The sequence below is a fragment of the Neofelis nebulosa genome, chromosome 9, assembly GCF_028018385.1.
Source record: "Neofelis nebulosa isolate mNeoNeb1 chromosome 9, mNeoNeb1.pri, whole genome shotgun sequence".
NCBI lineage: Eukaryota > Metazoa > Chordata > Mammalia > Carnivora > Felidae > Neofelis > Neofelis nebulosa.
Window position 1 is genome coordinate 137,254,749 of NC_080790.1, and position 16,928 is coordinate 137,271,676.

The following is a 16,928-nucleotide window of genomic DNA, read 5'->3' on the forward strand; positions in this document are numbered from 1 at the left end:
TGCCAAGCCAAACCTGAAATTCATTTTTTGCAAAGGGACAACTTTATTTATGATTCTTTAGAGGAAGGAAATATGAAGATCCAGGCACAGGAAGGGGGAAAAAAAAAAAAAGCATCTTGAGGATTTAATATAGCTTGGATTAATCAAAGCGCCTGCTTTTAAGCTGTGTGCCCCCACAGAGGAGTGAATTAATGAGCAATTTATGCAATGAATATATTTTTTTCTTTAATTATCTAGGTATTTCAGACGAGCGTGCTTCTTCTGACTTGAATTCTCCAGATACTTCTCTGAAATTTTAGCTTCACTTTGCATGGATAATTACCGCCTCCAGCTGTTCGGAGAGCAAATCTCAAGGAAGTGGAAACCTCTCCCAACCCCGACCCTCATGCAAATCAAGTGGGTTTGCTCGCCAGTCATCCTCAACTGTAGCCTGAATCCTTTTGAATGAAGAATCCATTTTGGAATTATCTTTAGGCCGGTGTCTCCTAGGTCGGTTTGGGGGAGAGGGGTTTTTAAATGAGAATGCGGACCCGGGACCCCGACCCTGGAGAGTCAGAACCAGCAGGTCTGGGGTGGGGCCCAGGGGCCTGTGCTTTTTTTGAAGGTCCGTGAACAGCGCGGCTAACCCCCCCCCCCCCCCCCGCCGCCACTCTCCCCACTCACACCCGTTCAGTTAGGCAGGTTAGCCAGACGTTAGCAGGTTGGACGGCCTGCCCAGGGTCACCTCCAGACCCACGGCTGAACCCCAAAGGCTGAAATGACGGGAGCAGTGAGAAGCCGGACTTTCCTTTCTGGCAGCACAATCAGACCCCCAAGAAATGTGGGGGGGGCCCCTGGAGACAAGTCAACTTTGAGGTCTGTGTTGCTTCACAGGCCCCTGACCAGGCTGGCCCCAGCTCTCAGGTTCCATGATTGTCCCCGCTTCCAGGAAATGGGGAGGGGACAGGGGACACTGGGTGGGTGGAACCCAGGCTGTGGCCTGGAGCACGTCAAGGTCAGTCTTATCTCCCCCCTGCAGCTTTACCAAAATGGACAGTCAGGTTTCCAGAAACAATAGGTGGGCACCACCAAGAAGCCGGGAGCTATTGAAAGCTCTGGGCGGCAGATATCTGTTGGTGGTTGCCCCTTCCGCTCACAAAAACAATCCTGGATCTTACCTGAGTGTGGGGGCAGGGCAGCGGGACTCCGACGGCGGGGGGGGGGGGGGGGGGGGGGGCAGAGGTCGCATCTGAAGCCAGGGCCTCCAGGCCACCCAGCTGGCCACCCTGGTGTGGGTTTCGGGCACTCTGGTCTTTGGATGGCCCCTGCCCGTCCTCTCCTGGGCCCGTCCCCGACCAACCCCTCTTCTGAAGCCACAGGAGGGGACTCGGGGACCTGACCACCAGGGCAAGATTGGTGGAAAGACTGGATCCCTTTGGGGCCCTTCTCCCCTCTTGCCCAGCCCCTCTGGGTCTGAGGAGTCAGGACGTTCCAACAGGATCCCATGTTCACGCCTTCCCACCGCGCCCCCCACTTGGGAGTAAAGGAGGGAGCCTGCTTCTGATGCAGGCTGCGACAGCCCCACACGGGCATCTCATCTCCCCCACCGAGAACTTTCGGGAAGCAGAAACCTCAAGTTCAGGAAAGTACGAGAGCGGCCTCTGCTTCCGGCCACCCCTCCCCTTTGCCACATGTCCATTAGCACCAAAATCACAGCCTCCAGGGCCTCCGAGGCTTCCCGGCTTGGATAATTGTTTCCTTATCTCCATTCACATTCACCTGCAACCTGCATTAGACCCTGCTGTATAAAACGGCCGAGTCCGGTGCCTGCCTCCCGGACCTCCACCCCGTGCCCACTCCTTCCTGTGTGTACTGGGCCCACGCCATTGTGACAGGGGGCCTGAGGAAGGCGGCCTCATACCCTCCCTGAGAATACTCTCCTGCTGCCTCGATGTCCCCACGTAGACAGGAGCTGATCTGAGTTAAGAATCCATCTTCTTACCTTTCCCAAGCTCAGGCCTAATCAAAGTTGGACAGAAGGGTTCACTAGCCTTTCTAGGAGAAAATAACAACCCGGAAGGTGTGCGAGGTCTCCCACACAGGAACCCAGGAGATAACCAGTCCCAAATAGCAGGCACTCTGGGTATAGGAGAGCTAGGGACCTGTGAAATACCGCCTCTGTGCAGCTGTGACTACACCCGGGCCCTCAGCCTGCTCTGCTAGGATTCTCTTTGCCCCAGTCAGGAGCAATCATCGTGCCCTTCTCCACCGGAGCCGCTGCCGTGCGTTTCTGAAACGTAATTCAGAGCTCATTTTTGGTTAAGTGCCCCATAAAGCAGTATCCCATCTCATCTATCAGCCAGTTTTAGACCATACATCTTCTGAGGGGAGTTTTATCCCAGGACCCATTTCTGGTGCTGTCTGCAACATATCTGAGATGGGCTGCAGGCAGGGGTTGATCCAGCCAAACCCCGGGGTTCATCAGGCTTCCCTTATCAGCTTAGGAATCGTGGCACTCCGGGCATTAATTGACCCTGGAGAACGTGAACAACGCATCCCACAAATAGGAAGTACACATAAAGACACATCTGTACCTTATCAAACGTAATAACAGAAACTCTCACCAGCTCGCTTTAGGGAACTGGGGACCACGGAGGCAAGAGCCCACGACTAGACGGTGTTGGTGGATGTGTTACAGGGTGGAAGGCACCAAAGTAATACAGAATATTAGCAACACACACACACACACACACACACACACAAAATCCTTAGAAAACCATCGCACATTTTGGTAAAATTCCGAGGTCCAGAGAGGGGCCTGGATCTCCCCAAGGCAACACGCTTGAGCCCCTCATAGCAATTCACTGTGCCTGCCCCATGATGTGTTTTTCAGAACAAATTAGCACGGTGTGTGGTTGGTTTGTGTTTTCTCGTAAAGGAAATGTAATTTTATGTATTTATTTCTGAGCGCTTATTCCTGGTTCAAAAATCAAAACATACAAAAGGGTGTGCAAGGGAGGCGTCCTGTGGCCTCTCCCTCTCTCTCTCTCTCTCTGGCCTCCCCATCCCCCTCCTGGGAGCCAGCCAGCCTAGGGACATACTAGGTATATACAAGCTAATGCATACGTGTATATTTTTTCCTTTTTTTTTATAAACACAGAGGGTAGCATACACTATAAACATTGTTCCCCCGCCGTGGCTTCAACAATGTGGTGACGCATCTCCTCTCGCTGCACAATGAGCCTCCGGGTTCTGTTTTTAGTGCCACACGGTAACTCCGTTGCAAGGAAGGAACGGGGCTTATTTAACCAGCCGTCCACGGCAGGCATCTACGTTGTTACCAGTCTGTTTCTATTACCAACCACTCGGCAATGAATAAACCTGTGTATTCATCATCCCCGGCCCCGTACAGGACATCGGAAGGATAAATTCCTGGCAGTGCAATTAGCAAGGGTTTTAGAGTGCTGTTCACATGTGTTTGTGATGTTCCTGTCCCAAGGGGATGGAGGTCTGGGCCAAGAAGGTCAACGTCAGGGGACATGAGCTCCAACGAGTTGCGTTCTATTTTCTCTGTTTCAAGAAAATGCCTCTCCCCAGTCTGGATCTTTGGGAAAACAAAACAACCCAAAAAACAAAAACCGGTAATTCAACTGAGCTGCACACCCCCTGCCGGGGTTCTCCGTGAATTATGGATTTTTAAAAAGATGGGAAGGGCGGGGAGATATTGAATTTCCAAACTGGTTTTATCTTACTTCATTGGAAGTTCACCTGCCACGGCCGCTGCTTGAAGCGCTGGCGTGCGAAGCGGCATCCGGGGCACGTCTCGGGGCCTCCTCGCCATCAGCCGGTGGGTTTATGCGCTCCTGAGAAACACAAGCTCTCCGTGCTTCCTGCTGACGGGGCCGCTGGGGCACACAGCCTGCCTGCGTGTCGCTGTTTGTAGGAAAACAGGAGCCCCCGCCTCAGGCCCCACCACGGCCTAGTGGGAGCTGGAGTTGCCCAAAAGACCCAGGGGCTCCTGGACCCCCAGGGGTCCTGCTGTCGCGAGGTGCTCTCCTGGGCCGGGTAGCCACAAAGGAAACACTTAAAAAAAAAAAAAAAAAAAATATATATATATATATATATATATATATATATATTTTAACGTTTATTCGTTTTTGAGAGACAGAGAGAGACAAAGTGTGAGCGGGGAAGGGGCAGAGAGAGGGAGACACAGGATCCGAAGCAGGCTTCAGGCTCCAAGCCATCCGCACAGAGCTCGACGTGGGGCCCGAACTCACGAACCGCCAGATCATGACCTGAGCCGAAGTCAGACGCTCAAACGACTGAGCCACCCAGGTGCCCCTCAAAGGGAACACTTTTGAAGGTGGAAAACATGGGCAGTGACTCAGAAATGCAGCAGGTCTGCGCCCCGATTCAGAAGCCGGAACCATCTCTAGGAGGCCGTCACGTTAAGCCACCAAGCATGTCCACGCAGGGGTTCTGCGCAGCCCATGGTCTTGAGACTCACGCACTGGGCCATTTGGCCTTGACTGGAGACGTTTCGGGTCGTCAAGACTTGGGGGGAGGAGGGGAGCTATTAGCATCCTGTTGGGTAGAGGCCAGAGAAGCTCTATACACCCTACAATGCCCCCCCCCCAACAGAGAATTACCCCGCCCCAATTACCAATAGTGCCTTGCTTGAGAAAGCTAGCCTCACCCCGGCACTGAGACGAAATCAAGATGGTCGGGGGACCAAATGCTATCTTTGAAAGGTGGAAGCATCTGGTCCTCTCCCCTGAGGGCGGGAGGCATCCTGGACCCGCTTCTGTTTCCCAACCTTTGGTACCCAGAAGGCCCCCACCGAGCACCCCACCCCCATCTCCTAAATGTCTGTGCTGCGAGAAATGTACACATCAGCTCAGAGGGGAAATATATGAGAGAAACAGTATCTCCGTATTCTTAACAATTTTTCTCCTCTGAGCTCAGAGAGCTTTTCCAGGACAACGTTACTTTATATTCCTATAATATAATGCAAGAAAGATTGCTCTTCTCACTTTCCAGATAGACATATTTTCCAGAGAGCTGTTCCTGACAGCTAGTTAGTGGGAGAACTGCATCAGAATCGATAAGTCCTGAATCCCTTTTTTTTTATTTTTACAAAATGAAAACAGCCCTTCTTTTTCCGATTATAAAAATGATACATGCACATTGTTCCTTAAAAAATTCAAACAGTACAGAAAAACATAAGGAAGAAAAATAAAAAATTACCCAAACCCTTTCACCAAGAGATAAACAAATGTAGACATTGTGGCACTTATCTTTCCAGCCCTGTCTGCGGGAGGGTGTGCCCGCATTTTACACACGTCATTTCTCCTGTTCCAGGCTGCCTCCACCTGCCACTGACATTCTGGGCTGGATCATTCCCTGCCGTGAGGCCGTCCTGGGCACTGAAGGGTGTTCACCGGCATCCCCGGCCTCTACCCATTAGATGCTAAGAGCATCTCCCCATCCCTGAACTGTGAGAGCCAAAATGTCCCCAGACATGGCCCAATGTCCCTGGGGTGGGGGTGGGGAGGCAAGGCTGAGCCTAGTTGAGAATCCCTGAGATAAACGGCATCATGTACCTACAGCTCTGTGTATACCCAATGTTTGGAGGGAGAGAAAAAAGGTTATGACTTTTGTGTCCTTTGGTATTTAGCATTAAAGGGGTGGGGGGTGGGGGAGGTCTGGGCCAGCCTGATATTTACGAGGTCAGGACTTCAGGTAGATTACTTGACTTCTCCCAGCCTCACTTTTTGTCGTCTGCAGAAACAGCGATAGGGCGCCTGTGTCAGGAATGACCCCAAGGTTCCATCCAAAGTTGTCCTTTGGGTGGTCTCACTGCGTACCTAGCTCTGTGCATCCTGCGGCAGGAACACTCCCCCTCCCCTCCCCCGGACCGGAAGGAGGTTGGCCCCTTCCCAGGGAGGACAGGCCGGCTGCAGGGTGATTTATTCCAGGCACCGAGGCAAGAGGGGCAGCAGGTGCCTGGTGCAGACAGTGTCGTGAGCTTCTGTTTGTGGGCTTTGTTTTTAATTCAATTCTTTTGGAAAACAGATAAGCACACGTCTGCTTCAATCTACTGTGCTAGGTTTTTTCTTCTCTTGTAAACTTTGGTTTCTTTTGAGCTTTAGATATTAAAAAAAAAAAAAAAGACAAATGTATGAGATCAGTTGGAGGTTTAAGCAAATTGGTTTATTCCACTGCCGGGGGAATTGGGGTGGATGAGTCACAGTCCTCGGCTAGTCGGATTTTTACAGAGTAGCGTATGGTTTCGATGCTGGTGAAAAGCCTCTGGGTCCTTGCTCTCCCCGCCCCCACGCGTGCCCTTCCCCCACCTCTGTGCGCACTCCCCTCGTCCTGGAAATGCAGAGCCCAGCACTGGGCGGTCAGGGCCATGTCTGCAGACGGAAGCACCCCTCCCCTCACCCATCCCAGCGGGATTTGGCTGAGCCGCTGACTGCTTCACAGAATGACCCCCACTCCTTAAAACATCAGTGCGACCCCCTGGCCTCAGGATAACAAGCACAATTCTTTCCAGGGCCCATAAGCCCTGCCTGGACTCCTCTTTCCCCCCTGCTCACCTGGCCTTCCTTGGGTCCTGCCTGCTCCCTCGGTCCCCTCCCACAGGGCCTTTGCACATGCAGTCCCGCCTCTTTGCCTGGTAATACCTCCCCGTCCTTTGTGCCTCGGCCCCGCGTGGCATCCTCTGGGAAGGAAGGGACCAGCCCCTCTGTTGCACATCGTTGTTGGTGGCGATCTGACATGTGCTTCTGTGTTTATCCAATGAGTCCTGTTGGGCCACAGGTGCTTTGAGGGCGGAGGTCCTAATTTTGCTCAGTACTCTATTGCCAGTGTCAGTGTTTCACACGACGCCGGGCACAGTCAGTGAGCATTTGAAGGAAGGCAGGCAGGACGAAGGGAAGGCGGGAGGGGAGACCCCTCCATCTTTAAAAGCGTCATTTTTTTTTTTCTTACCTTTAACATCCCAACCTGCCACCTTCAAGTGGCTCGCGAATATCTTCGCTCTCTGCCTGCCCCCTCCACCTCTCCTGGGGGCCCGAGGTGAGCATCTCCCATGTGGGCTGGGGGGGGGGGGGCACGTCCATTAAGCCACCTGCGATGGCCGTCCGCCGCCAGCCAGCACGTGGGAGGAGGAACAAGTCAGCGTGTCCCCGGCACGAGGGACCGAATGGCCCGCTCCAGCCTTTCCGAGGGGCCGTCCCCCGCCCGTAATGGAGAAATTATGTGAGGCGTAATTTATAGTAAAAATCAAATGAACGTTAATTCTGGTGAGTCACCCATGCAGAAAGGGCACCCGGTGGCTGTGGACATGGGCTGCGGCTGAGGACAGCTAACTGTTTAATCAAAGGCAGAGAGGACCACAGTGTACATTGTGGTGCCTGAAGTTCGGGCGGGCGGGTGGGTGCTGCTGTCCGAGCCCCTTTCAGAACTCTTCCCAGGAGGAAGCTAGGCCTCAGGAAAGCGGGGGGGGGGAGGGTGCCCCCCCACAAGCTCCCCAGTCTGGGTATCGGACGGCAGGCACCGCCCTCACAGCCCCCGCCCGGGCCACAGGCATCACAGCTCCTTGTGAAGGACCAGGCCGCAGATGGCTCCCCGTTCGCAGGGGAGTGCGAATGCCCAGGACGCGGGCACGTTCTCTTTCTGAGATGGCATCGGTCCCAGTTCACCTAAGATTATGAGAACATCTTGCCTTTTGAGAAAGTGAACCACGTCAGGGGAGTATGGAGAGATAATGTGGGGGCAGACGGGGCCTCCCCTGTACCTGCTTCTGCCCACAGAGCTCCCTGGGTTTTCTTCAACTTCTGCAAGCCACTGCCAGCGGCTGGGCAGGCCGGGCCCCATGGACGCTCAGGGCCACGGGGACAGAGAGGCTCTGGAAGCAGCGGTTCCAGCCCGAGGAGGCCTGGGCCTTCCCCCCCCCCCCCCCCCCCCCCCGCGGTCCCGGGTGCACACACTGGGAGCGGGGGCTCTTCCGGGGCAAGAAAGCCCAGCCGCCCTCCTGGGCCCTGCCTCGGTCCCAACACTGCCCCTCTGGCCCACACCCTGTGTGGTCACAGCCATGGCCCCAGGCGCCTCCCAGACACCAACTCTCCTGCCTCACCGTGTGTCCAGCCCGCCAACCTCCTCCCTCCCGTCCGTTTCACCCACATGAGGGTGAACCTGGACACTGGCCAGGACGGGGGCGACCCCGGCAGGCAGAGGGGAGCAGCCCCCACCATGCAGCCTGCATTCAGGCAGAAGAGGAACCGTGTACATCGTAAACACGCACCTGCTGGGAGTCATGGCACAGAGAAAAGATCGGGATGGGGGGCGGGGGTGGGGATCCAGGGCCTACGTGGGCGTGCGGTCAGGGCGCATTTGGCCTTAGTTCTCTGCGTAGCCCGGAGCTGCATACGGGAGGGCCTGGGGCCTTGCTTTCTGTCTCTCAGAGGCTGGGCCACGCACACCTGTATTTTAACGTTTATTTATTTTTGAGACAGAGAGAGACAGAGCATGAATGGGGGAGGGTCAGAGAGAGGGAGACACAGAATCTGAAACAGGCTCCGGGCTCTGAGCCGTCAGCCCAGGGGCCCGACACGGAGCTCGAACTCACGGATCGCGAGATCGTGACCCGAGCCGAAGTCGGCGCTCAACCGACTGAGCCACCCAGGCGCCCCACCTGTATTTTAAATAAACTTTCGGTGCGCCTGGGTGGCTCAGTCCATTAAGCGTCCGACTTCGGCTCAGGTCACGATCTCGCAGTCCGTGAGTTCGAGCCCCGCGTCGGGCTCTGTGCTGACGGCTCGGAGCCCGGAGCCTCCTCCGTATTCTGTGTCTCCCTCTGTCTCTGCCCGTCCCCTACTTGCGCATGCGCTCTCTCTCTCTCAAAAGTGAATAAACGTTTTTAAAAAGTAAGTAGGTTTTTGATTTTAAAAGTTTTAGATTTACAAAAAAGCTAGGATGGTGCAGAGTTTCTGGGTGCTCAGCACCCGTTTTCTACTGCCGTTATGCTGCTGTGGTCGTTCGTCACAATTCATGAACCAACACTGACACGTTATTAACTGATCTCAACTCCACGTGTTATTCGGATCGTGGGTGGTTTTTACCGAATGCCCTTTTTTTCTGTTGCCGGATCCCACCCGGGAGACGTTACCCGCAGCTGTTACGTCTCCTCTTGGCTGTGAGTTTCTCAGATTTCTCCGGTTTTTGATGACCTTGTCCATTTTGAAGGGTGCTGGTAGGTATTCTATAAAATGTCCCTGATGTTCGGTTGACGCTCGTATTGGGGCGACGGATGTGGGAGGAAGCTCACAGACGTGAAGGTCTTCTCGTCCTGTCTGGGGCTGTGCGGGCAACGGGACTGTCACAGACCACGTGAGCCTTGGCCCCGGCGGGTGTGTGGTGCCCACTGTGGCCAAGGTTCTACTCTGCAGACTAAAGGGACGTGGAGTTACGTCCCCGCTTCCTGAGGGGCATTTACCTGAATCCTTTGGAATTCTCCACACAAGGGATTGGTCTCTCGTACCCATTTCTCTGATTTCCGTTATTGGCAACCGTGTAGGCTCATGCATATTTATAGTATACACTGGGATCATAATCCAGGGCTAGCTTGTTAGCCAAGACTCCGCCACTCGGGGCGACTGGGAGCACTTCCGGGGGCTCCCGTGCCCTTTGCCGTGCCGCCATTTTGGTTTTGGAGCGCTTCCTCACCTTCCTACACTCTCCCCGGCTCGTCCGCAGCCCTTGCCTCAGCAGGCCCAGCAACAAGCCCTTGTTAACAAGAAGCCTGCTTGCTTCTACTGGACAAAGGCGTCAGAGACCAAAGTCTGAGGGTGGGACACGCCTGCTGCTTGGGGGAGTTGTCCTAGGGCTTCCAGGGCCCCGAACAGAGAGCTAAGGAGCCGTGTATGTGCACTTGCCCACGATGCACACTGATCCAGAGCTACTCCTGGGACGCCGAGCGGCCGCACTGGCGTGGGCGAGGGAGGGACAGGGAGGATGCTGGCTGTGCCACCGCCTGGGTGCAGGGGAACATTCAGAAGGGGAGGGGGCCGGAGCTGGACCAGGACGCCCTGTGCACACCCCCCCTAGACCGTCTCCAAAGCCACTGGCTTAGAGCCCTCCCGGTGGCACGTGCTGTCTGGTGGCAAAGGCCCCGTTCTTCCCTCCCTCCCGTCTCCGGGGGGCGTCCCGCCGCGCCCTGGGCCTCCTCGTCCCATTTGCCTAGGCCCCCTTCTCTGCCTGGTACCTCACTGGCGGGGGCCACCCAAGCCTGGCCGTTATAACCGGGGGTGGGGGGCAGAGCGGCCCGGGGGCCGAGTCTGTCACTAGGACACCCCCCCCCCCCCCCCATTCCACGCTGATGCACACCTCACGCCTCCCTGCAGAGCTGGGCTCCAGGGTGTCCTCAAGCCCAGAGGACTCCACATCGGCTCTGCTGTGATGGGGATGGGTGTCAGCTTCTCAACGAGGTCTGTTTACCAGAACGCACTTCCTCCACCGGGAAGGAGGCATCTGACTCTCAGCACGCTCTGGGCCACCTCTCACTCCCATGCCTGTCCCACGCCCAGAGTGTCCCCTCAACCGTCAGGAAGCCACTCTGCACTCGGGATCTTCTTCAGTTGCCTTTTTCATCTTTCTGCTCTGTCCATCCATCCGTCCAGCCAGCAATTATTTCACCTAAATGCCTGCTCTGTTCCAAGTATGTGAGAAAGACAGGCCCTGCCCATTGGGGTTCGGCCGGCCGGGGAAGCCAGGCATTAGGAGGATAAGTTTGAAGTTCCACATTCTGGCAAATGCCATGGAGGCAAAGAGCAAACTGTAATGGGAGAAGATTGGGGGGGGGGGGGCGGGTCGGAACCTGGCTTGGCCTGGGTGGAGGCAGGGCATCGTGCTTCCCGAGAAGCCCCCCCAGCAGCAACCAAGGGAAACTGAGGAAGGCAGGTGAGCCACAGCCCTGCGCCTGCCTCTAGGACACCAGCAGGTGCGGAGCAGAGCTCTGTGCAGAACGGACACAGAGAAGGATGTTCATCCCACTCATTCTCAAACATCTACTTTTTTGATAATTTTTTAAAAAATGTTTATTTATTTTTGAGACAGAGAGAGACGGAGCATCGGCAGGGCAGGGACAGAGAGAGAGAGGGAGAGAGAGAATCCCAAGCAGGCTCTGTGCTGTCAGCGCTGAGCCCAAAGCGGGGTCTGATCTCACAAACTGAGATCATGACCTGAGCCGAAGTTGGACACTTAACCGACTGGGCCCCCCGGGCGCCCTTCAGTCTCACACGTTGATTAGGCACCTACTGCATACCACGGGAGGAGACCAAGCTGGAGAACGTAATAATCCTCAGGGCAGCTACAGCCCTCATCCTGCAAGCTCACAGACTCTAAGAGGTGGGAGCAAACACATTACTGGCAAAGGGACAGAGACGACAGGGGCTGTGATGCCAGTGACAGCTGGATGGCAGGGGGTGCTCCCTGCAGGCGGGAAGCCAGGGTGAGAGGGAGGCAGACCCCAAGGAGAGGAGGAGCAGGCCCAGGTCCGGGTCTTCAGGCAGCTGGGGCCAAACGGCATGTGGGGCATGTGGGGGCAACGCAGGTGGTCAAGGCCAAGCTCAGAGCGGGGTTGTATTCCAAGTAGCCACCGGAGGCTTGGAGCAGAACAACACGGTCAGTGGCCTCTGGCCACCACGTGAGGGACCCGCCGGTGGAGTTGGGCCTCTGCGGGGGGGGTGGGCAGGCAGACAGCGTGGCCTTTCCCTTGTGTGGCTCCCCGTGTCTCGCCTCCTGACCGCACAGCCCGTGGGTGCAGCACTCCTCCGAGCCTTTCAGGAAAGCCTCCACCCAACCCTCTGAATTGAGCACAACAGGATTGGGGGGGGCCCTCCGGAAGGACCCGCATCATCACCTCCCACCCAGGGCTGTGCCTCACACACCCTTCCCTGACTTCATCGCGTGGCCCCGGGGGCTCCTGCCGCCCCTCCTCCCGGCCCTGCCCCACGTCGGAACCTAGGGTGCTCCCAGATGGACAAAGATGTCACAGGACTCCGGCGGCCCCTCTCTGCACCCCAAGGGCTTATGCGGCCCATAAGCCAAAGACCCGCGTGACACCTTTCCTCGCGGATCCCGCTCAAACACGCACACGGGGACCTGCCTTCCAGCCGGCTTCCCTTCCCGGTTCAAAGGCAGCGCTGTTTACTTTGAAGAAACGGCCTTCGAACGTGGGTTTGCCGGGGCCTTGGTGGCAGGCTCTGAGCACCAGGGAAAAGAACTTCATCACAGCTCTGTCGTGGCCTCACGCGCTGACAGCCGGCCTCAACATTTCATCTTCTGAAGGCTTCTCCCCGAAGGTTCTGTCGCTACCTTGGTTTGAGTGGCAGGCACGTGCCGTGGTGCTGTCGTGCATGGGGCCCCAGGAGAAGAGTCTGTGAACGACTGCCTAACTCGAGTGCTACGACGATGGGGGGCCCCCCGCCCAGTTCTGAACAAAAGCTGCAAATCAGAAAGGGGCTGTCAGCTGGCTCCTGAGCCGAGCACGAGGCTGGTCCTTCTCGGCCATGGGAGACCGCGGGAGCACCGCCTGCCTTCTGCCCTCGGCCCGCACCCTCCCGTGTCCTCCTCTGGGGCCCACAGCCTCCGGAGGTTCTGGCCTGACGGCACTGGCGGATCAGAAACACCAGCGGGAGTGGACGTGTCGCCTGGAATGTTCGCCGTGGCGCGGAGCAGACGGAAAATTCTGAATGTGGCCAGAGCTTGAAGAGGACATCCCCGCGTGGCCAGGACAGGGGCCCTGTCGGGGGCTTGGGGCTCCCGAGTTCTCCTCCCCGGGGGGAGGGGGGGGGGTTGGGGGAGGGCAGAAGGCTACAAACCTAACCAAGGTCACTGCATTCCACATTTATTATGCAGCAGTACAAAGTGTTTGCTCTATACGTGTTCCGTTATTAATTTTTCTTTAACAACAGATGGTCTGGAGGTTCCCGCTTTCACCTGATACAGCTCGGCGGTAACCCGGTAAAAGTCCTCTCAGCTCAGGTGGCTGTTGGGGGGGGGGGGGGCGTGCGGGGAGCCGCCACCGTGAGTTAATCAAGAAGCCTGGGGGTGAACCCAAAGTAAGCTCGGGCAAGGTGTCTGGGAGGGGCCCCCTTGCTGGGCTGTTCCTCAAAGCTAACCAGGACTCAACTCCCAAGTGACATCTGCAGACGATGAGGCACAGAAACCCTTCCGAACAACGGTTCTGGTAAGAGGCGAAGGCTGATCTCACCTCGTTTGTACAGACCCGTGTCTCTTAGCAAAACCTCGCTTCAGAGCAAAGGTTAAATTCCCATCAAGAAGAGGCTGAAGCTTCAAGGAGCATCGACACACAGTGCTGCCAGAGCTTTAGCGGGGACACGGCTGCTGGAGGCTCCGAGGACACCCGAGAACAAAGAGGCTGGGGACGGAAAGGATGAGAAGAGGGGGAAGGAAGGGTTAACAGGACGAACAAACCAGACACACAGACACGCGTGCACACACACGACGACATCCCACGGCCACACTCGGGTGGCTCTTCAGCTTGATGTCTCTCTTCCGAAGAACAGCCATCAGCACAACCCCTATTGAGGGGCCATCTTCGGACTGTTGTCTGTTGTGGGCTGGAGAGAAGCAGAATGGTTCTGGAAGTGTGGCCCCTCTTCTGATGAGAGAGACCCGGCGCTTAATGAGATCGGCTGGGAGTCACGATCTCCAAGGCCTTCTGGTGGGACCTTGGACCAATCGCCGGCTCAGAGTTGACTTCAGAGCCTTGGCCGGTAAGAACAGACCACAAGAAGTCAAGCTCACGGAAGCCTTTAGGAAGGAGACAGAACCACGGCGGTCCCGATGACGCCGCAGAGCAGGGACAGAGGCTGGGGAACAGAGGGAATGAGGCGGTTGGATCTGGGGCCTCATGCACCGCGAAATGACTGTGCTGATGGAAAGCCATCATCTCCGGACCCAACTGTCGTTCCGGAAAGCCATGCAGGTGCTGTCACTTACCCGAGACCACACGGCCAGGTCCAGAGCAGGTCCAGGAAGCGTCCAGGGCCAAGGGGACCACAGGAACCCCCACCCAGGGATCCTCCTAAGGGGCATCGAAAGCCCCGTCAACATCATCACTGCAGCTGCGCCACCTAGTGGTGAGGGACTGGGGCACTTTGTGCCACCCCCTGAGCCCCCAGAAACGTCCCTCACCCAAAGAGAGGACAAGGGCGGGGCTGCAGGAGAACCTAGGGGTGTCCACAAGACCCCTTCACGGTGCACCCACAGGGAGCATGGGCCACCCACACACCCAATCCAGCTGCCCATTTTCATCATGGGCCTGAGGAGGGGCTTCAGGCACAGACCTCTCAAGGCTCACTGTCCTCCAGAAAGTTACAATCAGAAAACCCCTATGACACCGTATCAACAGGTCCTACTGCTCCTTCCAGAAGTGCTGGTGAGAGGGAAGGCACTGCTGGAAATCGGGTCACCACACGCACACTGGTGTCCTTCTGGCCTGTGGCTGGTCTTCCTAACCATGACATCCCCCCTACCACCCACGCCCGTCGGCTCTCCAAGGCTGCCTTGCCCTGAGGCCATGTCTGCTCCAGGCTGGAAGGAACCAGCTCTCACCAGAGGCTGAGGACTATTCCAGAAGTACCCGAGACCCTCCTCTACATGGTCAAGAGAGGGGCCTCAGAGGGAAAGCCTTCCCCAGATTGGGCCACCTCAGGAAGCAGGCCCCAGCTAACCCAGCTCAGACCCTGGTCAAATTAGAGTGGCCTTTGACCTGTGGCACATCCACAGGCCGGGGCCGCGAGCCTCCCAAATGCATCGCAAACACACTCATCACGACCACTGGCGGGTCCAGCCGGGCCTCCTCGAGACCAGCTGGTCTCCCAGCCACTCCTCTGCCTCTGCCAACCCCTCTTCCACGGGGTAGCAGGAAAAAGCATTAGAAGATGTGGATTCGGACCACGGCTTAGACTCCTCGGCACTCCACACGCCCTCACCCACCCCCGCTCGCCTCCCTCTCAACTCCTGCAGCCGGGCTGGCGTCCCTCTGTCCCCGGAGCCCACGGCCCGCTCTCCGCGACCCAGGGCCTACCCCCAACTGGCTCCAGGGAGGGCTCCTGCCTCAGCCCAAGCGTCATCCCAGACTCCTCCCTGGAGCACCCCCGTATCTCCCAAGCAGCATTCAAAGGCAGTGGTTTAGAAGGTGGACTCTGGAGTTCAGACCCAGACTCTACTACTGTCTGCCTGGATGGCCCTGCACAAGTTATTTGACCTCCCTGAACCTCAGGTTCCCTGTAAAATCGCCAGGAAGATGAAATCAACGTATTTCCCAAACATCTGGGAAAGAGGAAGTCCAGCGAAGGAGCAAACAGACCAGGAGGAAGGGCTTCTCCGAGTGCGAGCCTGGCTGTGTGTACACAGGGAAGACTCCTCAGAAGAGGAGGGTCCCCCAAGCCCTCATACAGGTGGCCCCGGAGGCCCAGCTGGGTCACTGGTGCCACGGGGTCTTCCCAGGGGCCTGCACAAGGAAGAGGGAGTCTGAACCACACAGGACAAGCAAGAGATTCTGCACAGCAACAGGGATGAACTTGAGGGCCCCAAGACTCCCCCCCGCCCCCCCGCAACCGAACGCCCCCTTAGCCTTCCCTTCCCAGTGCTAAGAAGCCACATCCAGGTTCCAGACCCACCCTGGCCCCCTCGAGCCTTCCCAAGCCCCATCCTCGTGACCGAGAGGCCCAGAGCCACAAGGGCGTTGGCATCACCACAGTAACTGGCCTAACCCTGTTGTGTTTCTGCTCAGGTTACTAAGGGGCCACGGGGAGAAAAGCGGGCAGCGAGCTGCCTCCGGGGGCCTGGCAGGGGCCTTCGTGAAAGCCCGCTGCCCCTTCCTTTGCTTCCCCCGTCCCAGGCCGGGCCACCCAGTGCTCTTCCGTGAGCCCAGGTCTCCCAAGACCAATGTCAGGGCAAAGTCAAGGAGGCCCCAGCCAGCAAGTCAGTGGCTAATTCTGACGGCCCTCGCCCCTTCTGAGATAATAATAGCTCCACTTGACTGCAGAGACAGCAAGTGCAAATGCCTACAGAGGCCAGGCCCTGCTCAGAGGTGAGTGATGGGGCCAGGTGGCACCCGGCGTGGTCGGCAGCTCGCCGACAGGGGGCAGCCGCCCCTCGGTTACGGCTGCCGGCGGACCAGTCCTGGCCGACCCGAGGCTCCCACAGGCCGGGAGAAGTCAACTCTCCAAAAGTTTTGGTAGCATCTCCTGGTATCCAAACGTTGGCGGCTACCAGGACTCCGACGTCAAAGACAATACTCTGTGCAGTTGAAACTCAACATGTGTCCGGGCGGGATGGGCCTGGAGGGCGGTTTCCAAGCCATTCCACGATGGCGGTTTTCCACAGATTCGCGTTTGCTAGTAACAACAGCAGCCACCATTTACGGGCTTTTGCTCCTGAGCGTCAGGTAGCTAACTCGTCCAGCTTAATCCTCCAGGAGCCCTGGTCCCTTCCCTCCGACTCGCGGGGGGAAAACCACCCGGGCAGATCAATGAGTTGCCCCAAGGGAGTGGGGCGGGCACTGGGGTGCTGAGGTCAACACTCAGTTCTGTAGGACACCAAAGCCAGGAACCTTGACCACAGGGTTGATTCCCCTGCCCGTTCCCCCGTGAGCTCGGGGGCTCCACCCTGCTGACCTCCCAGCTCTGGACGAGTCCTTGGCGTTTCCACACATGTCCGCCTGCCCCTGACCCCACCCGCCAGGCGCCTACCGCTTACTCAAATGACCCTCCCGCTCTGTCGTCGCTGAACCTCACGCGCTGGGCTTCTTCCCAGGCACTAATCCTCCCCCCGCTCTCCGGACCATATCCAGCCACGGTGGTGCGATGTCCTCCAAATCCCCCTGCCCCTCTGGCCGGTGCCAGCGC

At 57.1% G+C, this 16,928-nt stretch overlaps 1 protein-coding gene across 4 annotated transcripts in view; it reads right to left on the minus strand.

Annotated features, from left to right (window-relative positions):
- Window positions 1-12,874: 12,874 nt before the first annotated feature.
- LOC131486016 (uncharacterized) overlaps window positions 12,875-16,928 on the minus strand; it is a 30,550-nt gene continuing 26,496 nt past the window's right edge. For all 4 annotated transcript variants that reach the window (XR_009249139.1, XR_009249140.1, XM_058686095.1 and 1 more), the window contains one exon: window positions 12,875-13,429. Coding sequence is in view for 2 of the 4 variants with exons in the window: in XM_058686095.1 (XP_058542078.1) it covers window positions 13,378-13,429 (52 nt within the window). In the remaining 2 variants the exon portion in view is untranslated. The remainder of the gene's footprint in view (window positions 13,430-16,928) is intronic.